Genomic DNA, 24,954 nt, shown 5'->3' on the forward strand with positions numbered 1-24,954 from the left:
TTTTTACAGATGGGGGAACTGAGGCAGAAATTGATAGAGATTTACTAGCTCATATAGCTAGTAAATGTCTGAGGCTGGATTTGAACTTGGTTGCCCTTGGTTATACACAGCCAACAACCAGAATCAAAATGAACTCTTCCCTCTCTATTATTTCTCCATAACCAATCAGATGCCACATCTGTCATACTTCCAAAGTAGCTCTCACATTTGTCCCTTTCTCTCTACTAAAACAGCTCTGGCATGACTCATTTTCCATTTGGATTAAGTGAAGATCTTACTTTTTCTAGTCTCTTCTCTCTCCAATTCATCCTCCACCTAGAATTAACCCCCTAGCTTCAAGTTTTAGCTCAAGAGCCCCTTCTTATACAAAGTCATTCCTGATTGCCTCCCCTCTTATCTAAAGCTTTTCATGATTTTCCTAATTGTTAGCATTCTATTCTTCCCAAACTACTTTGTACAACTTTATTTGTAGACTCTGCATTTTCTCATCTGTGTACAAGTTGAGGCAATTCTATAGTGTGATAGATAAAGATGCTGGCCTTGGACTTGGGAAAACCTGAATTTGAATCCTACTTTAGACAATTACCAAGTAGGTGATTCTGGACAAAGCTTCTCAACTGTGTTTCTATTTCCTCATCTGTAAGAACATCTTCCTTAAAAGGCTGTTTTGAGGATTAAATGAGATAAGATAATGCAAAGCACTTTTCACACCTTAACACCCCAAGTAAATGTTAGTTATTATTTTTATCATTATGTTATTCTCCATTGAGTATTTCATATTTATCTTGTATTCACTAAAGTCTAGCATTGTCCCTTATACAAAGTAAAAATGTAATAAGAGTTGGTTGATAACAAAGTTTATTGAATTGAATGAAAACACTCACTTTGGCCATTTAAAAAGGAAAATGATTCTACTCACTGACAAAATAAAATTATGAGAGATTCTGGAGATGCAAGGTATAGAGAGGGAAATTGAAACCAAGGAGCACATGTTAAGACCAAGGACATACTCTGAATTTTTACATCACACATTCTAAAATGATCACTGTGAGCATAAGAGATTTACATGAATATCATAGTATTATTATTTTTAGGTTAACATGTTCAACTAAACCATTTGGAGAAAGAGATTCTTAGTGATAGATGCAATGTTACTTTAGCATAATGAAATAGGGGGCAGTGTAGAGTCATGGGAAGAGCACTAAATGGATTGAAGTCAGAAAATTTGTTTCTGAATCCTGGATGACAGTTAGGTAAGTGTTGTCACAATTACCAGGTTACAGTGTTTCTGAGTCTCAGCTTTTCCCCCTATATAATGGAGACAACAATAGAAGCACTGCTTCTTTATCAGGTTTGTCATGAAGAAAACATTTAGAAAATAAAACAAAACAAAACCCTGTGCAAATGTAAATTGCTATCACTATGCAAGAACTGTTGTTCTATAAGGGAGTCTCAAGGATTTACACGTATTCCAATGAGGCCAAAATTGCTGGAAAAAGTTCTTAATTTATTTGCAGCTAACCTCAATTATTTTTAAGAGCCACCTAACCCCCTCTCCCTCACTCCTTACTTGAGTCACAACTCAAGTGATTTGTGCTCATCTTGATCAAATTACCAGACTTTTGGCTATTCCTAGGAATCAACTTTGCCCTTAAAGGAGCTCCCTGAGCATACTCAAAGAATTTTTTACTGATTCTGAGGGTAATTCCCAAAGAGGAACCACAGGACTATTTGTTTGAATGGCATCACTGGGGAATTAAGATGTCCCTTCAAAGTGAATACTTTGAAAGAGGACCAATTCATTGGAATGTCTAAAATTTTCTTTCCCTTGTTTCCTCTTTCCATGCAATCTAATAGACTAGATTAGATTTGCATACCTTGAAATGATGACTACTTCAACATAATTTTCCCAGCAGTGCAATTGCTTCTAAAATTCTTTAATTAAATGCCACGTTTTTCTCAAACTTCACAAAAGCTGCATTTGTCATCTGAAGTTCAGACTGACCAAATTCAGAAAATAGCAGCCCCATGAAGTTGCCCACCCAGATATGATTTTTTTGTTACAGAAGTTCATGAAGACGATCTACTAAGGCATCAAGTTGGAGCAAATCTCACACAGCTGAAGTAGAAGATCCTTGGAAGTATTGAAATATCCTAAAAGATCATTTTCTTCCTGAATTTACCTAGTGAATCTGAAGTCACTTACTCCTGAGTCTATTCATAAGCCCTAAGAAGTGACACAAAAATAATGAATTTAGTCATTTTTCCTTTTATCACTCAGACAAGAATACTGTGTCTTGAGTTTCTTATCTTACTGCAATACGGGTGAGTTCTGTGGCAATCTTTCCCTTCTGTCCTGTCCCAATATTTCAACTCATGAAAAGGCATGAGTGGCTTACTACTTAAGTTACTATATCTTGATACATATCCAAGAGCAAAGTAAAAAAAATAACCAAACCAAAGCCACATTACAAAATATGTGGATCACGGCATGCTCAGGAAGTTAGCAGCCACATAAGCAAGCTCTTGTCTCCAAAAAGGCAAGAAGAATATCATTTAGCAAGTTCCAAGCCTCACACAGGAAGATTGGGGTCTGGGTTTTTACCTAATTACGTTTTATCAAATGCCATGGTTTATGCCATACATAGGTCATCAGTACATTGGTGGTGGTATTGAAATGCCATGTTTTTCTCAAATTTCAAAAAGGCTGCATTTGTGCATCTTTAAAAAAAAAGTCACTCTTCTTAACCACAGCAACTACATAGCTTCATTAGTTTTTGCAGCATCTTTTAGGAAGTTATTAAAAGGTTCTTCACAATCATTTCTGCAAAACTGTTCCTTAGCTTTGATGGGGACCAGCTTTTTATCTTTGCTATAAATGCTACCTCTGCTTCCCTAGATTAGTGGCATTTCCCTGGAATGTACAGGGTTTTTGAGTAACAGGGGAGTGGTTTTCTGTTTCTTGACAACTAGTTTGAAAAAGTGACTTATTAGTACACAGAAAAAATTTGCCTCTCACCTGTTACAAAGATTTTTGATTGTTCTGAACTAGAATAAAAAAATTCTGAATCTGGAATCAGATTGGCTAGGATCTGGATTTTGTTTTTTACTCACAATGTTACCTTGCATAAGTCATTTTGCTTTTATGGACCTTAGCTTTCTAAGTTATAAAAAATGAGTTGGATTTTTAGGGTCTCTTCTAGTAGTATGTCCTATGATCCAACAAACAAATGAAATAAAAGACTTACTTTTTCTAATGACACAGGATATTTACCCAATTATCATAAGAAATGAGGCTAGTAACATCTTTTGGGAAAAAATTTAGCTTCAATGTTTAAGATTTTTCACTAACTTTCATTTGATCAAATGCCTTTATGAATGGTAGTTTAAAATGTGGGGATCCACACCCTAAGGCAGGATTGGGGGAAGGGCTCTGTACATCTAATCTAGACAAAATTAAAGATTTTAAAAAAATCCCCCTTAAAAACAAATCCAACCATTTCTCACTGCATTTGAAAAAGTTGTTATGAAGCTAAATGAGCTTTTTAGAGAACTGTCCAGTTTTTATTATTCCTTCCAAAAGTCCAATTCCAATACTATCTTAAACGTTCAAAAGAATACTTGCTAGATTATCTTGGATAAACTTTTCTAAGAAACTATAGAAGCTATTTAATTTCTGTGCTCATCTTACTAGAAGATGTAAAGAGAATGTTATTATTAACATTAACATTTTTAACTTGAGGCACACAAGAACAGGGACTGAACCAAGAACACTCTACATGCTGTTATCTGTAAAAACAGGCCTCAGTCCTAAGTTGCCTGATTAGAACAAACCATGTATCCATTGAAGTATATGAATATGGAACAGACAGACAGACAGAGAAACACAAATTAGAGAGACAGAGACAAAGAACGACAGAAAGAAAAAGATACAGAAATAATTCAGAGAGACAGAAAAAGCAACAGAGGCAAACAAACAGAAACCCAGAGAAAGAAAATAGGAAGCTGATTTCAGTTTTAAATAGAGAGTCTTAACTTTTTTCAAAACAATATTTTCAAATGTATAACTTCATATACATAAGATTACAAAGGAAAACATTTCTATTGAAATACAGTTATCAGCACACAATTTTTTTAAAGTTCATGCCCAGCACTGAAAATTTGCCTTAGGGGAAAATCTTTCCAAAATAGACAAAACAAATCATTATTAAGTTTTTTAAAAATATGCATTTATAATATACTGAGAACCCAAAGTTACAAAATTAAGTTCAAAAATCGTTCCTATAATTTCCAATGGTGATATCAATCATATTCTTAAAAGGTGAATTTACTTGCATATGAAGTATTTTTATCACAGAATTATATCTTTGCTTCATAATCTTCTAATGTTTAAGTCATAATAAGAATCATGATAATTATGATGAAGATAGTTTGATATACATGTATACTTTGGTTTCAGATTTACCGAAAAAAAGTCTTACTACTTAAAACTACACAATATTCTCATCAGAATACAAAACATCACTAAGATATACTTGTTATAGTGGATAGGACCAAATAAATATGTTTCTGTACCAGGAAGAATGTCCGACATTCCACGTCCCTAGACCCAGAAATTATGGGGGATATACATGCCAACAACCATGTCAGTTTTCTATTTTTATTGCTACTTTGTTCAACAACACAGCATAGAACATACAGCATAAATAGCCAAATTTTTATCTCATTCTAATAATCATCATAATAATATAGAAATATTGCTGCCTCCAAGTCGACAATAGTATTTATCTCAGGAGGATTTTACTTAAAAGAATAAAATTTCTTCTATTCCAAAACAGATGGGAAAATTACTTACTCTACTTTGTAAAGGAAAAAAAAGAAACAAGTTCTTTATCTTGGAAGCCTTCCACATATCACACAAAGCCTCCTGGGGGAAGGAACCAAGATGTTCAGTGCTTCACTGGAAGCATTCTCCCTGATGATTTCACTGGAAATCGGTAGCCTGCAGCCACGTACCCCCATGGGGGAAGTACTCCCTTGGCAGTGTGCCTTGGAAAGACACACCCCATCCCAAGTCTTGAAAGATCTCTCCAGCTGAACTGTAGGGTACTGCTAATTTTCTGCCCTGTTATGCTAGATTCTTTTGTTTGTTTGTTTGTTTGTTTCTATTCTACCAAAATAGGAGAAGGGAGTAAAGAAAGGGAGAAATGATGTGTGAAGAACACCTGTAAACCATTAAAAATTAGGCTATTTTCTGTTTCCATTCCAATGATGGCCTCTCTAGTTTAAAAATCATAAGAAAGTCACTTACTTATTGGCAACCCAAACGGTGACTTTTCTGATATAAACAACTGCCCCTTGGGGGGTACTTAGTCCAAACTCATTTCACAAGGGCCAGTTAAACAGTCATCAGGAGGAAATAACTTTCAATCCACAATGATGTGGGGAGTGCTCATTTGAAAAAGGTGTTTTACCACATACTTCATCTTCCTGGGGACACTGCAGGGATAGAGGTATGTTACAGAAATCATATGCAGCCTAGTGATATACGGTTGTCATAACAGGCAGGGTTCATTCTGATTGTACTTAAACAGTTTTTGAAATCAAATCACTGGAAAGACTTCAAAATAAGGCTAAAAAAAATCCTATTTCTGTTGGAACCACCAGCAATAAAATAGCAACAATAAAAAAAGATGAAAGAGCTAATCAAATTTAACTCTATCCATTCGAAAGGAGATTCTAGTTGACATAAGAGATTACAAGTTTGTGATATTTGGGGACAGAGATGATCTGGACCAATTCTTTAGTGCTTTCATAAGACTATTCTGCTATAAGGGAGAGAGGAAGCTGGATGTAAGGGAGGAGGGGAGGGAGAAGAGGAAGGAAAGAATGAACTTTTTTTTTTCCTGCTACATAGCTGCCCACAGAATCTTCCCTTTTCAATTTGCTATGCAGCTGTCAGGACCTTCAAAATGCACTGAAGCACACCTTTGGAGTTTGTGATAAATTTCTGTTATCCCACAAATCCTAACTGGCAAAGAGGTTTAAAAATTTGTGCAGATATTCTGTGGTCATTTGTGAAATTCAGTTCCTGTTAAAACCTTGAACAAAATTAGGCTTATCTCCTACATGACAGTAGCCAGACTCAACCACTCACCACTCAGTTATTGAACACTCTGGACCAAGTATAACTTCCTGTGAGGCGGCTGCTGCCTTAGGCGGGCAAAATACTGAAGGAAACTTTCCAGAGTAATCATCTAGATTCCCCTGGTTTAAAACTTTCTACTTTGCATAAAAGAAAACGGGGAAGCTCTGTGTGTGTGTGTGTGTGTGTGTGTGTGTGTGTGTGTGTTCTTCTGGGTTATAATTATACTTTTCAAACCAGAAAAAGTTCTGACCAGCCAGGAGGACAGGTGGTAGCTGAAAACCACAGTTCAAAAGCCTTTGTGTATGTTGTCTATATGCGTGTCTACGTGTGCATTTCATTTCTTTCAACACAACCCCCAACTTAGAAGGAAAGTTAACGGAATGTCTGTTGGCTGTTTGATACACAGAACAGGCTATGATTCCCATGTTGATAAAATGGTGAAGAAAAATAAAATGAAGACAGCTAAAATTGCAAACTCAAAATATGATTTCCTGTTACTTATTTTTCTTGAAGATTTATATTTTAGATAATTTGTAAAGGGCGAGACTGAACAAAGAATAAGTTTCTGAGGATAAATATAGGTATCATGTCAAAACTAATAAATATGAACCTTTGTGTAAACAAAATGAAGGTAAAAGATGATGGAAATATAAGAAAAAGAAAAAAGTCAGTTTTTTGGGGGGGGAGAGAACAAAGTTTTTTTATGAGGAATTTATGCTAATTTTCATTATTAATCCAGCTTCTAGAATATTACTGACACTAAAAGAAGTCAATAAATTTATGGTGTACTGTCAGCCTTAAGCAAACCTAAAGTGTGTACCTCTATTTTTATCTCAGTCATTAAAATTTGAAAATACACAATTGGAATTTTTGTGAGAAGGTTGTTGTTTATCCTTCATTCACAAAGAGGACCTTGATGAACAACAGTTTGCTTATCTTTGTGACTTTAATCAAGCCACTTTACATTTGTTTCCTTTATTATCCTCATGTGATTAAAGTATTCTCTGAAACTAAGACAAAGTGAAGTCTGAAGAGAGTCTCTAACCTACTACTGATACCTACTTATCAATTTTTTGTATTTTATACTTGGCAAAAAACAGGAAAAATTGTTCTATAAGGAAATTCTCTCTCTTTGAAATGCGAAAGAATCATAGCATCATTGGATCATCAATTTAGAGCTAGAAAAGTCATTTAGAAAGATCTTTTAGTCCAGTCTCTTGTTTTACAAATGCAGAAATCAAGACCTGGTAAAGTAACTTTTTAATAGTCACACAGGTAGTAATTAGAAGAGGAATTACTTTAGCTTGAACAGCAGAAAAAGGTTAGAAAGGTAAAAGATCATACAAATGCTTATTAGACTTTTCAAAACACTAATAACAGATTTACTCTAGAATATTTTATCTTAAATTTTTATTGTGATTTATCCCAGTGGTACTAAAGGACAATCAATCAATCAATGCTTCTTATAGGCTTAGCCAGTCTTGGTGCCTACTAACCCTTTGTTATCACTGGGGCTCCTGCTTTTTCTAAGCCATCCTGGGGTGCCCCCTCAGAATCTAAAGAGGCTTTTTAATATTATATCTTCCATTCTACTATAAACACTTTTGAAATCCCTCTCTAGGTTTTCCTAGACTGCTCACATGGTCATCTGATATAAGGAATGTTGATAGCATTGTTATGACTGGACCAGGGTGAGTTGGGATGAACCACTGGTTTGAAATCAGTATATTTAAAGTCAGCAATGATGCCAGATTATAGTCTTAGCTATCTCATTCATTTCTCTGTAGGTTATTCCATCTCTCTCTGCTTCATCTTTTTTTAAAACATGAAAGTGGACTTTGTTACATACTTTAAAAAGTATACATCAAATATAGCATGATAGTAAAAAAAAATCCTCCATTGTTTGTGTTCCCTTTTGAAACTCTCTGCTCAAAATTTTTTTTGATGCTTTCCTTTTATTCTTGCATTCTTTCCCTCCCTCTTTCCCTCCTTCCATCCATGTCTCTCTGTCTTCCTCTCTGTCTCTATCTCTGTCTTTTTCTTTTTGTCTCTTCCCTCCCCCAACTCTCTGGCCCACCAAAAAATAATGTGCTTCCTTTTTATTTTTTTTGGGGGGGATGCTGAGGTAATTTAGGTTAAGTGACTTGCCTAGGGTCACACAGCTAGGAAGTATTAAGTGTCTGAGACCAGATTTGAACTCAGATCGTCCTGACTTCAGGGCTGATGCTCTACCCACTGCACCACCTATTTGCCCCAATAATGTGCTTTCTTGTAAAAAGTAGAGTTTGATTTAAAAAAAAAAAGTACACAACTGGCTATGTCAATATATAAGTCTCGTGCTTCATTTATGTTAACACCCTATAAGATGAAACTTATAAGAAAAAAACTGATCTCTAAATAATTTTGAGAAGAAAAGAATGTACTTTGGAATTGTCAAATGATATAAAACCATGTTAATTAAAATTTTTGAGGAATTCAAGGAAAAAGACCAAGCTCTCTCCCTTTTCCTTACCCAGCCCTTGCTTACAAAAGCCCTATGATGAAAATTATCAGAGAATGAAAAAAGGGAGCTCAGCCTAGCATCCTCACAGATATCTTCAGCTCTTTTTAAGAGGGATTAACTTTCAACAAAGGACTGTCTTCAAGGTTCCCCCCAAGTCTTTGCCTACTCAGAGGTTGGGAAGACTTGGGACTGAAACATGTCTGAGCTCTGTTGCAGCCACTGCTGAGATCCTGCTAGATAATGCTTTCTCCCTCGCTAGAACTGGGTTTATCTGAGCAGAAGAGATGTATTTTACAGATAAAGACAACTTCCTCTAACTGCTGATTAGATAAGCAAGCTCAGTATCCGTATTCACAAGCCACACAGCTGAAGCACGCTGCTCTTCTCTCTCCAAAGCAGCCAAAGCTCAAGGCTTTCTTTTTTCCATTCTGAAAAACCAGGGGCCTACCATTTTGTTTGTAACCTCCTCCACTGGGGAGCGCCGAGTGTTTCTCAACTGATATTTGCATTGCATTCGGGACATACTCATCAAAGTAATAGTTTCAGAAAGGGCCCAACATACAGGGAAAGAATATATTTGATATTCTTACAACTTCCAATTGTGCTGTGAGAGTTCAGTACTACTGAGTAAAGGACTTTTTTTTTTCTTCTACCTAACAGATCAGAAACAAAGTGTTCCGGATATTCAACTTATTGATTCTCTGCTTTCCCAAGAACACAATCTTTAAATCATTCCTTGTATTTTCTTATTCTGGTTAGGGTCAATCAAATTCTAATCCAAAGCTATGGGAATGGGGATACATTGATCTTTCAGGATTTTCTGAAGCCACTTTTAGAGAAGAACCACTATTGGACAAACCAAGCCACAAAGTTCTGGAAAGAAGCAGTTTACCAATTAAAGCAATGTCCATCACAACACAACATTACTCAACTAGGCAGGATATTTGCAAAACGGATGGATTTTAAGAGGTTACCCAAATCATTGCTATGTGGTAGATGCCAGTAACATGAGAAACTAAATGGGATACTTTGTTACAATGAAGTACAAATTCATATACATTCATAAAACACACACACACACACACACACACACACACATCTACATATAATTTAGATGCTACAGTTTCCATAAAACCAAGTAATTTGCCCAGAGCATTTTTTTACTTTAAGAATGACTAAGTGTCTCTGAAATGACTCTAGTCTTAGAAACGACCTCACTGAGTGTCAATGAAACCTGTAGTTTTATATTGGGTCATCTTCTATACCAACTTAACATTCCATTTTCCCATTTATTGTCTTTGGTTCTTGTTCACAAGATCACAGAATCAGACATTTAGATATAGAGAAGATGCTACCAATCATCTCCCTCATTTTTATAGATCAGCAAACAGAAGTTTCAAAAGTTTAAGTGATTTGCCTGTGGTCACAGATCTAATAAGTTTAAAAGAAAGGACTAGAATTCCAGAACTTTGTCTAGATCAAAATAAACTTCTAATCTTTTTGGAGCCATTCATTAACAATTTTCTCTCCTTCAAAGTGAAAAGTTTATTTTTCCCTTTATATTAAAGGATTAATTTCCTATGTCTTTTTTGTTTTGCAAATGAATCACTAATTTTAAACTATTTTCCACATTCTGATATTTTCTTGCTTTTTAAAATAATAATAATGGCTTACATTTTCATAGCACTTAAGCTCACAAATCACTTGCAGATTTGTTATATCTATTTTATTTTTGAGATTTTTTTGGATGATAAGTAATACAAGTATTATATTTGCCTAATTTTGCAGAGGAGGAAATTAAGATTTAACACAGATGAATTATACTTAGGTTCAAAAAAGTGACTTCATAAGCATAGCATAGGGGAGGTTGGACAACTTAATCCCTAAGATCCCTTCCAACTAAAAAATCTGGTGATTTGTCAAAGTCCATCCAACTAGTAAAAGTTGAAATTATGCATAAACCAAACTCAGGTATTCAGTATAGAGGAAAGATTTCTGTATTTGAAGGCAGAAGATTTGGGTTCAAATTCTAATATTTAAGCTTAGATAAGTCAAATCTTTTCCTCCTCTATAAAATGAGAATTGTGGGAACTCAAATCCATCTTCTCCAGCTGTAAATTCTATAATTCTAAGACGCTGACCTTAATGATACTGATTTTCCTTCTTTGAAAATGATTTTCATTTCTCTATTGATATTTAAGTTTTCTTATTAATTTTATAATTGCTATGTATTACTTCATTACATGGTAGAACAATAGTAATAGATCATAATATTTTGCTGGACACTGGATTTAAAAAAATTCTGCATTTATTTCACCAATTTTTATCTTTTAAATGAATTTCTTTCAGTGAACCCTAATTCTGATACTTTTGTCTCTTATTTTGATTTTTCTCTTCCTTCTTTTCTTCACTCACATCCTCAACTTCATATTACTATACCCTGCTATTCCCTGATTTCTTTCCACATATCTGCCATCCATGAATTTTTTTTTGCTTATGCATTCCAGTCTTTATTTTCTCCTATCATTCCATGTGTCCAGATTCTCTCTTCCCTGGAAAAAATTTTTAAAAATATTATTTTCTCCATAATACTTGATATAGATAGACCTGTCTAAAAAGACAAAAAACATCACAGTATGAGAAAGCACAAAAAAGCTGCAATTGGCAACTAGTCAAGGTAATAAGCACAAGGATGGATACATCAACTGTTACCTACTGTTGCTATTATCTACTGTTGCTAACTTTAAACATTGTTTGAGAGAGAGAGAGAGAGAGAGAGAGAGAGAGAGAGAGAGAGAAACAGAGACAGAGACAGAGAGAGACACACACAGACACAAAGACACAAAGAGAGAAGGAAGAGAGAAACATAGAAAAGAAACAAAAGAAAAAGAAAGGAAGAAAGGGAGAAAGGAAGGACAGATGGAAAGAAGGAAGAAAGGAAAAAAGAGAAAGAAACAAAGAAAAGTGAAAAGATATTCAGAAATGTTTTAATGTTCAAAACCTAATGACTAGCTTTAAGAAAAGTATGAATTCCTAAATGGATGAGCAGAATAAAACTATTAAATATAATTGAGTTGCACTGACTGAACAGCACTAAAAAGTGAACAAATTCATTCAAAAACCTAGCTGGTCTCGAACAGTGAGAGTAACCTTTCATGCTTAAAACAAACTCTCCAATAAATGCCTATGTTCAACTTTATGCCGACTGGATCTTTACAATGGTTAGACATCAGTCATTTCAATTACTTTATAGGCTAGAAAAGCAGACTTATTCTTTAAAGATTTCATAAAATGAATTTAATTGTCTAAATAGATAGAGATCAGCTCTGAGACTTCCTCAGTGTAGGACTCTCAAATGAGGAACTTCTATTGATACAAGTTGGAACCTTCTCTACAACTCAGTCTTAGAGAGTTAGTTAGGGCAGAGGTGTCAAACATCCTACCTGCCTACTGCACATAGCCTACACCATTCCTGAGGGATGTCTGAATGATATTAAAAGGTTAAAATTGTGCAATATTCAACAAAATAACAAAATACAATAAAACATGGATCATCTTAACATGCAGCTAATTCACTATGTGGACTGCAAGGACCATTATGTATGTCTTAGTGGCACTCCTAGCCATTTATCTATGAGTCTGATACCACTGGCGTACCCCAAAGTCATATAACCCTTATGTGGAACTCACAACAGGAAAAAATATAAAATGATGTATGAATGGGTTTATTTATATGCCTATATCTTGCAGGGATTATACTGTAGAGAAAAAAAACAAACAAACCCAGAATTCATGTTTTTTGCTTAACTCAGGCTCTTTGACTCCAAATGCAGTATTTTATCACTGTAGTATGTTGCCTCTTTAATACTTATACCATGGAAACATTTTTAAAAATTTCTCAGCCACAAATATATTTGGATTTATTTTGTCTTTCTGTTTTGGTGGCAAGAGGGAAGGATATGTACTATGTGATGGGGAAATGACTGCTTAGTTATTTCATTCTGGGGATATAAGAAAATACAGACATGTCTAGCTTTATGTAAATTCATATTATGCAAATTCAAATTTATGTAAAGAATTCTGAAAGAAATCCACATTCCCAAACCCCCACCTATGTCAACTTTACTGTACAGCATTGTGCTGTCTCTTCATTCCTATCCCTGTACTTGAGGCTTTTTTGCCTACAATCCACCTTTTCCAATCTAAAAACCTATACCAAGTGAAAGCAGAAGAATGCATGTGGAGAGAGACCCCTTCTCCTGGTTGGGGGTTCTGCTTGAGATCTCTGGAGCCAAGACCTTTGTACACTCTGCCCATCTGAACCCCACCCAGAAGATATTCATCTTCTATCCTTCCATGTTCAGTAAGCATGTCAGTGCTTGGACTCTGTCACCTATCCTGTTCAGGCCCTGATATGTCTGCCAACTACATGTTCTTTCTTGGTTCAGGCCAGACCTCCAAGTGACTAGCCCCAACTCCAAGTGTTCCTCCTCTAGCTCTAGTTTTTCTGTTCTTGCTCCTGCTTCTTTGAACCATATATGCCCATCTGTTCCTCCTTTACATTTTTGGACAAATTTGCCTTTCATACAAATGATTTTTTGTAGAGGTTTTTGAAATAGTCCACTTTCATAGACAATTGTCTAAAGTGTCTGTGCTCTTCACCAGATGAAAATATTGGAAATTAGTAGAATGATGGAAATGGAAAGTAAATAAAGCAGAGTTGGAGTTAAAATATAACTGTAATCAATGTTAAAATCTTTTATCACACCCTAATAAGCTTTTATCCTCAGGTAGATGACCCATTGATGACTATTACTACTTTAGATACACTTCAACCTAAAATCATCTGAACCAGATTAGATTTTTTTGTTTGCCCTTCTACACAGTTCATTAGCAGAAGTGGACTCTAGGAGGAAATAGATTCTTTTGGAGATGTTCATTTCAGAGCACATGAGAAAGTGTCATAATATCTTAAGAAATTCTCTTAGTATGATGTTGAGAATTCTTATCATTTGGTGATATTAGTTATACTTGCATTAAGTTTTGACTACCCAAGTATCACAATGTTTTTAAGTTTGCCTCTGTATGACCTCTAGTCTCACAGATTTATGACCTCTTATCTTACCTGAAAAGTGTTCTATTAGCTATATTCTAAGTTGTGGAGAGATTTTTCCACTTGATTTAGAGTCCAAAAGAGTGCTATTTAAATAATACTTTTCAAAATCAAAAATTTTTCACATGCAAATCAACTCTCAGATTGTATACATGGGTCCAACCTACCTCCAATCCTTCTACAAAGTGTTTTTGAAGAAAATATTTCTGAATTTTAGTATTCTGATCTCTAAAGTAAAGTTCTGACTCTTGGTTGCATATATAGGCTAATTTGGAGAGAGTTTTGGGAATAGAAATAATTGTGCTTTGAAGAAGAGACAGAAGAATTTTTAGAATTAAACACTGCAATTGTTATAAAAAAGAGTATCATGAGAACAGTAGGGCAAGAAGACTATCTTACCCAAAACTCTTTCATTCTTAGAATTCTGCTGTCCTCCTGAAGTGGTAGAAAGATCTTCTGGTACAGGCATAGGTTCATCTGAATCATCAGGTACATCACTTACTGAAGGACTTTCCTTTCCTAAGATAAAAAAGAAGTCCATTAGAGTGGTTAGTCACTATTCCCAATAGCAAAACCTTTCTGGGTTTTTATCATGAAAAGTTCACTCTGCTAAGCTTAGCAAGACATTCATGGAATGTTGCTTCCTTATTTTTAAAGACACAATTAAGTATCCTGAAAAGATAAGTTATATTGGATAGAGTAATACACAACTTTGTTGCAACCTGGAATCCAGCCTAATTTGCAGAATTAGAGGAAGTCAGGAAATGTGCCATAAAGTTTTTTTCTCTTCTATACAGTTGACTATGTCCTGTTACCCAATAATCTTCATCGTACTGAAATAGGTAAAGGAAAAACAAGGCAATCTAGTTTATGAGTTGTTTATAATACTTAACAAAGAAGCCTGTATCCAACACAACCTATAAAAGTTTCGTTGTATATAAACTACAAAGATGTGGTCTGAATGATATTTATGGTAATGTGTATTTAAAGAGAAGTGATTGAAGGATCAGTATCAGTCTGGAAGGAGGCTATTAATGGAATGCCAAAGAAGTCTTCCTTTGGTTTAGTCTATTCAGTATTTCTTTCAGTGACTTGGAGAAGAGACAGATCATATAATTATCAAATCTGTTAATGGCATAAAACAATTAGGAATGCTTGATGTCCAAGATGAAAAAAACTTGGATAAAAAATATCCTAACGGGCCAGAATGATGGATTAAATCTTTTAGATAAAATTTAAGTGATAATGCTAAATTTCAATACTTGGATTAAAAAAATAAACTGAACAAATATAGAATTAGGGAGGGTTGTCTGGGTAATCTGGGTAATTTTAATAAGCCAATTAAAAAGCATTTGGTATTATATTTAGATGTTAAGGTACTTCAATATTGGCACTTTCTTAGTTTTATACCTAATTCTCTTCCACATACTCTAAAATCTAGTGACTAAAATCCAGTGTCTTCCTTGCTGTTTTTTTTTTTTTTTTTTTTTTTTACACAAGATCATCCCCTGCATTTCCCCTGGATATCACGTGTGCTTAAAATAGCCTCATCACTTGTACCTCCTAAATTCCTTGGTAAAGTTCCACATTATGCAAGAAGGCTTTTGTTTTTCATAATTTCTTAATTTTAATGTCTTCTATTTAAGATTGTGTCCAATTTATCCATTATATTCTTATTTATTCACAATTATTTCTATATTATTTTCTCTCATTAGATTGTAAACCTCTTCAGAGCAGGAACTATTTTTGTTCTTGCCTGGTATGTAATAGGAGTTTAATCAATACTTCCTGACTTGATATATTAAGCATTTACTAGATGCCATGCATGTCCTGGTGATGCATAGTGCATAGGGTTGACTGATCTCAGAAGGATAATGCAAACTTAGTCTACACCAAGATACACTCTGACTTTTTTAAAACAAAACAGGTAAATCTTACAGTTCATATCTTTTTCAGTCTGTACACTATATTTTAAGAACACTGACAAACAGAAAAGCATTTAATGAGGTCAACTAGCAGGGGGAGGAAATACAAAGCCATGCTAAAGGAGAATCAGTTGAAGGAACTGCAGATGTTTAGACTAGAGAAGATGATCAGAAATGACATGAGATGCTTTCAAGCACTTGAAGGCATGTTATTTGGAAGAGAGGTTAACCTTATATTGGTTGGTCCCAGAGGGCAGAATTAAGACCAATGAAATTAGAACTAATCAACATGGAATTGACTGCTTTAGTAGGTAATGAGTTCTGAAATTCTGAAAGAAGAAACTTAATGAACATTGGGTGGGATATTGAAGAAAGATTTCCTATTTTTGGGATGTGTTAGGATTAAAGCTAACCTATCTTTGGACATGAAAGTTCTGAGGTTCTAGATCCATCAAGATTAAGATGTATCAGAGAAGATGTTGTTATTGCACTGAGTTTGGCTGCAACTAGTACCATTCTCTTTCATAACTCACTTAAACCAAGACTTTTCCTAAAAACTCTGGGTAGTAATGCATGTAGTAAAATAAGAATTCAATGACTGATGTAGTAAGTGATATCACAACAACTACTCCAAAACAAGCCATTATCTACACTCACTATTTGCAAACCAGATAAAGTATTTTAAAAAGTCTACCACCTACCATAGTACAGAATACTGAAGTCTTAATTGAAATAAAGTACTTTTATCTATCTTCTTAAGAGTTCATGCTAAAGGTTGTGTTGCTGAAAAGTAATGACAATATAAAAGGAAAATTAAATTATCTGGGTTTTGGTCTCAACTTTGCCATTTGCTTACTCTGTGACTGTGACCTAAGACAAATCACTTATCTTTTGTGTTTCTTTTCTCCTCTATAGAAAGATAATATTTGTGTTACCTATTCTGTGGTAATAAATAGTAGGTACTTACATATTTGTTGAATTTAATTTGATTTTTTTTTTGAAACTTGGTCTCCTTGGTCTATCATGGACCTGATCCCAATACTTACTGACAAAGAAGCTTTAACTTGCTCCGTTTTTCTAACTTGCACCAGAATGTCCTTCTTTAGGAAGCCTGGCAGCCTTCTACTTCTTAAGCCTCATCATATTTTATAGCCTTATTATAGTCAAGAACTTCTGAAATCATGTAATTCACCAGTTTTAGTGTTCTCAGCAATAACTGTAGTTGTGCAGCAAGTCCACTTGATGCTGTTGAATGACTTTTGAAGAAACTGGTTCATAATGCCAGAAGATGCTCTGTGTTGACTACTATTATTTTCAAAAATTATAATGAGGATGTTCCAGTACTCATTGTCAAGCAAACCTTTAATTGGGTTCATAGGATATTCAGACAGAAGAAAACTTAATAGATATCTAAATCACCTCTAGGTGTGTAAACTGAGGTCCAAAGGGCAGTGATTTCCTCAAGATGCAAAGCAAATTCAATTTTGTGCTTTCCTCCATTGCATGGTATGTAGTAAGGTTTTAATGTAAAAGGTTTTAATTCATTCTATCCTGTGCTTATTTAATAAAAGTGATTATTAGTCGATACTTGAAGAAGACTATTTCAGGCTTCCTTAACCAAAAAATAATGGATGCAACGTAGAAGATTTGGTACTAGAATTGAAGAAAATAGCTAGAAAATTTAAAATTTGTTAGAAATGTAATAATTATGTTTCAAAATTTATTTTTACTAGACTGTATTACCTAGATGAAGGTTTAATTCTTCATTTCAATTGTATTTGTGGTGGTACCTTGAAGGTATGTTTAATCACATAAATGATAACCATTTTAACTAACATAAGACATACATTCATTCATTCAAAAGTCTATTGCATACACATAATATAGTTGCTGGCATTGCAACAAACCTTAAAGAAGCAGGCAACAATATAGTGCAGTGGACAAAGCATTGCATTTGGAGTTGGAAGAAATGGCTTCAAATTCTGGCTCCAACATTTGCTAGCTGGCTGACTTTGAGCATGTTAAAGTAGTTAAATCTTATTTTTTTTTACATATATATATATAATATAGGTATTTTACCTTATATATAATATTTATAATATATATTACCTATATATATATACATATATGCATATATATTATATATATAATGAGAGGGTAAATGAGATGATCTAGGTCCTGTTTCTGCTCATATGCATGAAGTAGAGTTAGTCAGGGAAGACTTTTTAGAATTGGAGTCTTTTAGGAAAAGATGTAATGGAAATGATGGGCAAAGATTAGAAGGGCATTCCAAAAGGGAGAAGAGAAAGGCACAGGAATGGGTTCTTTAACCAACTTGATCAATTACTTGGCTGAAATGAACAACAAATTTCGTTGGCATCTAAAATGATACATAGATGCAGTTCAAGTTTTTAGGTGATTTGTGGGTAATACTATGAACAAGACTAATCATCTGATATATAGACACTATGTAAGTACACATATCTGATGTTTATTTTAACATAATAACTTTTAGAAACCTTTATCAAGCACCTGCATTATGTAGTGCCCTGTACTGGGCACCAAGAGATGTTGACATAAATTAATCTTGCCTTTGAGGTATTTGTGTATAATAAAGTGAAAATAGTAATAAAAGAGAATTGTCACGTTTTTCATAACTTTTCAAAGAATTTGTAAAGTCTCTTCTTGCATTTATCTTTGACTAGAATAATCAAATGATCTGAGAATATTTTAAAGTGGAATAATGAAATGACCTGAGAATATGAGAACAGGGAACAAACAGCACTGCATACTCCAGGATACGGAGAATATATTTTATGCTCTTCTTTTAGCTGAATTACAATTGGCATATTTTCAGAAAAAACATTATTGGGTCTTTCTGCATGCTCAAGACAATATGAGTTGTTTAAAAAAAGATTAGGAGGATAGAAAGAAATTGAAATGCTTTTATGTTATTAAAGATAGCAATTGTCACTGTCTTAAATAGAACTTAAGAGGAAAAACAGCTGGATAGTTTGTAATTATTATTCAAGTCCAATACAAACAGGGGAAGATCTGAATTGGGAAAGAGTTGATGGTCTATGAACTACTGGACCACATTCTTTTGTTAAAACCATTCACTTATCTAATGCAAGATTTTTCTGTCTCCACTAGAAAAGGGAAGAGGGAATGGAATAATGTGTTCCAAAGAATAATGAAGCTTGGGATATAGCTTAGAAAGACCAATCCTGCAAATATGATCTTAACTGTGCAGGGCAAAAGATGTCCATTTAATAATAATGAAAAGCTTGAAATTTTTAAAATAGAAAAAAAAAATTCACATATATATGCAGCAAGAGATTGGCTTTGTTCCTTTTAATCACAGGTGCCTGAGCTGGAAGTACATGATAGGTGCTGTCTAAAACTAGCTCACTGTCAGTTAAGGTTACAGTAAAAATTGCCCCATGGTTCAGATACTTGAGAAATGTAAGGGAGCTGATAACATCATTTGGAGAAGAAACCTAACTCTTCAGTTTTAGAAAGGAAGCAGGAAGAATAAATGGAAATGTTGACATATCTTCCAGCAGCAAGGATCAGAAAGGTGGAGCAGTAGAGTCCAATGTGGAAAGCAATGTAGAGAAAGAAAATTCCTAATCCTTTCTGGAATTCCATCTAAATGAAGGGGACTGGTTGTACAAATTCATAGGGAAGGACAACCAATAAGGTGGATTTTGTCATGATTCTTCAACAACTTAGGTATGAATCTTTCCTGTGTAAGCAAAGCTGTTCTTTATTTTGAAGCCTTGTAATATTTGGTGTTTTTAAGAAGAAGAAATGCTAAATACTATAGTTTTCAATTTCAAATATTAGTGATAGCAATTAGCCAAGGATTTAAAGTCCTCAAAATACAACCATTTCATATCAGGTGAGAATCACTGCCACAAGAATTACATTTTGTACATGGATTTTACAATCACAGGATAACATAGAGTATTATAACCAAAATAAAACTTAAGGTCCAGCCCCTCACTTTAGATATGAAGAAAATGAGACTTTCAGGACTTGTGTAAGTCATATAATTAGTAAATTAGTAAATGTTAATCCAGATCTTTCAATTTCAAATCCCAGGCTGTTTGCATTACAGAAGAGGAAATTGAGACTCAGTTGTTGGATGATTTAGTCACATCGATAGTAAAAGGCAGTCTCTTGTTTTTATCTTTCTTCCTTTTCTCAGGCAAACTTCTAGAGAAAAAAAAAGTGTCTGTACTTCTTGCCTCAATTTCCTCATCTCCCCTTCACTTTGCAATCAGGCCTCTGACCACACTACTACACTGAAACTGATTTCTCTAAGGTTACCAAACAATTTCTTAATTGCTAAATCCTATGGCTTTTTCTCAGTCTTCATCCTTTATCATTTTTGCAGATTTTGCTCTTGATGACCATCTTCTTCTCAAATCTTTCCTTCCTCGGCTCACTGGCACTTTTCTGCTTTTTTCCTCCTACATGCTCTTTCTCAGTTTCCTTTACTTGTTTCTCCTCCTTTTAAATAGGTACTCCCAAGGCTCTGCCATTAGTTCTCTTTTCTGCCTTTACTTTATCTCACTTATCTCATGAGTCACACCAGATTCAGTGATCATCTCTATTCAGATGACTCCTAATTCTTTGCTTCAGCCCTAATTTTTCTCCTGACTTCAGTCCTACATCCTTTCTGCTAAACACTTCCACCTGACGGTCCCAATGGAATATCAAATGGAACATCCACAAACAGAACTCATTATCTTACCCTCTTAACCAACTTTCCAACAAACTTCTCTATTTCTGTCTAGGCCAGCACCATCCTTCCTGTTACCCAGATTCTTAGCCTTCAGAGTCACACTCAATTTTTTCTTCTTTGCCCGTCTAATTCAATCACCCTATTTTTTGCTGGATTTGCTTCCATCTCTCTCATTCTCTCCATTCATATGGCTTCCATCCTAATTCAAGCCTGCACCAACTCTTCACTGCATTATTGCAACATTCTTATAACTGTTCTCCCTTTTTCCAGATCCTCTCTTTCCACACAGCTACTAAGCAACCTTTCAAAAGTACATATCTAAAATATCATTTTCCTACTCAAAAGCCTTCCCATCTTATTCTAAGCTATCATTCTAGCCTTATTTCATACTACTCCCTAAATTCATTCTATATTCTACACACCATGCATATGTCGTTTCTCCATTGGCCCCCACTCCACCCCAACCTCCATATTATGGAAGGATTCTCCTTCTCTCCCTCTTAGAGTCCTTAGCTTCTTTCAAGGTTCAATTCCAGTGTCAACTCATTCAAAAAGCCTTTTCTGGACCTCCTATTTATTAGTGGTCTTTCCTTTCGCAAAATATTCTTTTTTTTGCTTATTTATTACCTATTTTAAAGGGGAATTACCTATTGTAAGCTCCTTTTAGGCAAGCTCTCTTTTGTTTTTGCCTTTGTAACTCCAGTACTTAGATCAGTGCTATACACATCATGAATATTTGTTGAATTGATCCAAAAGCCAAGAATTGCTTCTAACTAGCTCTAAGCCTAGCACTTAATACTGCAAAAGAATTAGTCCAAAGAATTGATCTTGTGTCAATTCTAGGCTTTCTAATCTTCCAGTGTTAAAAAAAAAAAAAGCAGTCATTCTGAAGAGGAATTTCATTTGTCCTGTTTATTAGCCTTAGGAGGCAGAACTAGAATCAATGGATGGAAGTTGCCAAGAGGAAGGAAAAAAAATCTCCCTAACAATTAGAGCTGTCCAAAAATGGTATGGCTTACTTGTGAGCACAGTGCATTCTCTTTCAATGGAGGTTTTCACTAAGAGGGTAGATGATCATTTAGAGGGATACTGGAAAAGGGTTTTCCTAAAAGGATTGGGTCTCAATATCACTCTACATGTGGTACTAGATGGCTTCTGAAATACCTTTCAACTCTGAAATTCTTTCATCTTATTTCTATGCCCATTTCTACTTTTCAACTTCCAGAGTACCACAGACTTCAATACATAAAACCATCACCAGTAAACACACACACACACACACACACACACACACACAGAATATGCATATCTGCAAAAAACAAAACAGCATTCAACAGTGGATAAATGTCCATGTTCCTAATGGATACTTTACTTTCTTCTACTGTCATTCATATTAAAATTTTGAACTGTTTTGTTTTAAACATTTCCAGAACACTTTAAATAACTATGAATCAAGTAAGGCAGATATAATAATAAGATTCTGAGTGTCCTAAGTAAAGAAGGTCTCCCCTTTTGGCCCTCTGATCTTCAAATTCAACCAAATGAACTCTCTATCCTTACTATTTTAACTCAATGAACCCATTTATCCCAAGGCATAGTCGGACACTACCAATCATAGTCTAGACTATGGTTTTCTGATTTTTAAGAGGCATTTCATTCCAGTAGGGTTCCTTGCACTTAATTAAATGTTACCTCGTGAGTGTCACTGTAGCTACACCGAGTCTCAACACTTTATCTACACTACATAGGGAAAGCACACACACCACAAGCCAAAGGAGAATAATGGAAAACAGTAGGGATGAGAATTCTAAAGTACCATGGGCCAGACTTGATCAATAGAAAATTCAGTTAGCAAAAGAAACACCAAGGAGAGAGGGAAAAATTAAAAATTATTCTCACTGTGCACAAGTATAAAGGCAAATATTCATGAACTGCATTGTTAGATACTTGAATATCTTCTGGGAGATCTGTATTGAATCAGTAAACAACTTCTTGATATAATAACAGATTATACCTATAATGGGCTTTAAGGCTTACTAAGCCCTTTCCATACCAGTTTGTGAAGAATGCAATGAAAGTTTGAATATATCCAATTTGCAGATGATGAAACTGAGACTTAGAGTAGTAACATGACAGGGTATACTGAAAAACACTGGGATTGGAAGTCCAATGCAGATACTTCTACTTCTTAGACCAGCTAGTTTCCCCACTATACTACAATCAAATTACCTACTCTAATACCTTGATAGATTTAGGAAAATATATGATTCCCCATAAGGATCTCATCCCCTTCCTTCAGCTGGTTTCATTATTGATTCAGAAATGAGGCATTCACATTTAGCTTCCTATATGATTATTCTGAGTTCTAAGTCTCATCCTCCAGATTTCTTTGCTGATGCAGGGAATCATTTGAGAAATCAAAAAGTGGTGCCCCATCAAATTCACCAACCAATAAAAGGACAGAAGAATACCCCAGGTTAATGTGACATTAATAGAATTCCATTAAATAACTCAAATTAGTTTGGACTACAATTAAGTTCTGTATCTTCCTCTGAAAGAAGAAATTCAACTTCCTCTAATAGCACATGTCACCAAGTCCCCTCTCTCTTGATTCTTCATATGAAGCATTCCCTCCCCAGTACAGTTACATGTAAGTTGCATGACAGAATGATGCAGTAGGAGCTATGTTAGCAGTTGAGGACTTACAAAGATTTCTTTTAAGAGCTTTCCCTTCTGTTACAGATACACATTCTTCATATTTCAGCTGATAAATTAATGATTTTTTTTAGAAACAGAGCAAGATAGTGCCATCTTAACAATTTTTTTTTTTTACTGATTCACCTAATGTTAAAAAAATGTATTTAGTTTTAACTAATTTGCAAGACACTGTTCTGAGAAACAAGAGAAACATGACATTCATTATATAATCACTGGCTTATTTTTTTTTTAAGTTTTATTGACAGCTTTTGTTTTACATCACAAATGTTACTACATTATCACCATTCTGGTAAAGCTCTCTTGTAACAAAATAAAACAAATGATACAAGATCCTCATCTAAAAGCATATGCAATATTTTATACCTCTAACCTTCTTCCCTCAAATTGTTTTTGTAAAAAAAATTAATAGACACCTAGTTTCTCTTCCGCTGTCCTACCCCAATTGAAATAAAAGAGGGAAAAAGAATTCCTTATAAAAGTACTGTGCTAGTGTCTGGGAACTTAAGGATTAAAAGAAAGTCATGGGTCCTTATTAGCAAAGATTTCGAATGGGAAAATGCCTCACAAATTATCTTCTCATTTTATAGATGAGAAAACTGAGGGTCAGAACAGTTAAGTAATTTACCTAAGGTCACAGGTAGTAAGTATCATGTGCAGGAAGTCCAGATCTCTGATTCCAGAATTTAAGGAATTTATCTTCTACTGGGGGTGGGAAAGAATGTGATATGTACATAGACAAGTATAATACAGAGTAGGGTATGGAAGGGGGAAAGGATTTAACAAGGACGGCATTTTTAGCTAAGGATTTAGTTTCAGGGAAAGTTTTATAGAAAAAAATAGCAGGTAAGTTGGGCCTTGAAAGAAGAGAAGGATTATAACTGGCAGAAATAAAGAGGAAGTCCATTGTCACTATAGTGAATGTCTAAATGCATAAATGAATATATGTATATATATATATTTATGTATAAAAAGACGATGATTATAGATGGCAAATTCTGGGAACAGCTAATGATCCAATTTGGCTAAAATAAAGTTAGAATTAGTGAAGAGGAATAGCATAAAGCTGAAAAGAGCTGGCACCCCATTATAAAAAGATTGTTAAAAAAATCAATAATCATCTCTCGTTAGAGATGTTAGAAGACAGGGATACCAAGGCAAAAAATGTATGCTACTTGACCTCAAGAAAGATTCTCATCTGTTGCCTAAGGATTTTATATTTATCCAAAAAGCAACATGGAGCCAGTTAATGGCTTCTAGGCAAAGTTGTATGGTTTGATCTATGCTTCAGGATAATATTTTGGTAGCTGAGTGAAGGATGAAACATATATAAGAATGCTTTAGGAATTTACAATTTAGTTAAACATATGAGATATACAAAAATAATTAAAATAAAATAAAAGGCAATACTATCATAAGAATGGCATAGGTAATTACTATAAAAGTACACAGGAGGAGGAGATCACATGATTCAAGTGATAAAGGAAGTTTTCATAGAATGGGAGGTGGAAACAGCCATCAATCAAAAATAATGAACATTTATTAAGCATCTACCATATACAGGCAGATTCAAAGATAAAAAAAAAATATCTTAAAAACCTTAAACTCTTAAATTAGCTTATATTCTACAAAGGATGGGAAACTAGGAACAGAATTCAGTTTACTTCAGCAGATATCTATTGATCCTTTATTGTACTCTGAGTACTATGATAGAGGCTGGAACTTTAAAAAAACAAATGACAAAACCCAACCCTCAACCCCTGAAAATGAAAACTGTCCCTGACCTGAAAAAACTTA

At 34.5% G+C, this 24,954-nt stretch overlaps 1 protein-coding gene across 15 annotated transcripts in view; it reads right to left on the bottom strand.

Moving 5' to 3' along the window:
* The window catches only part of IKZF1 (IKAROS family zinc finger 1), a 134,753-nt gene that overhangs the window by 86,774 nt on the left and 23,025 nt on the right, over positions 1-24,954 (bottom strand). For all 15 annotated transcript variants that reach the window (XM_023498280.2, XM_023498279.2, XM_023498278.2 and 12 more), the window contains exon 3: positions 14,164-14,283. In XM_023498280.2, coding sequence (XP_023354048.2) covers positions 14,164-14,283 — 120 coding nt within the window. The remainder of the gene's footprint in view (positions 1-14,163; positions 14,284-24,954) is intronic.

Source organism: Sarcophilus harrisii, chromosome 1 (genome assembly GCF_902635505.1).
Source record: "Sarcophilus harrisii chromosome 1, mSarHar1.11, whole genome shotgun sequence".
Lineage (NCBI taxonomy): Eukaryota > Metazoa > Chordata > Mammalia > Dasyuromorphia > Dasyuridae > Sarcophilus > Sarcophilus harrisii.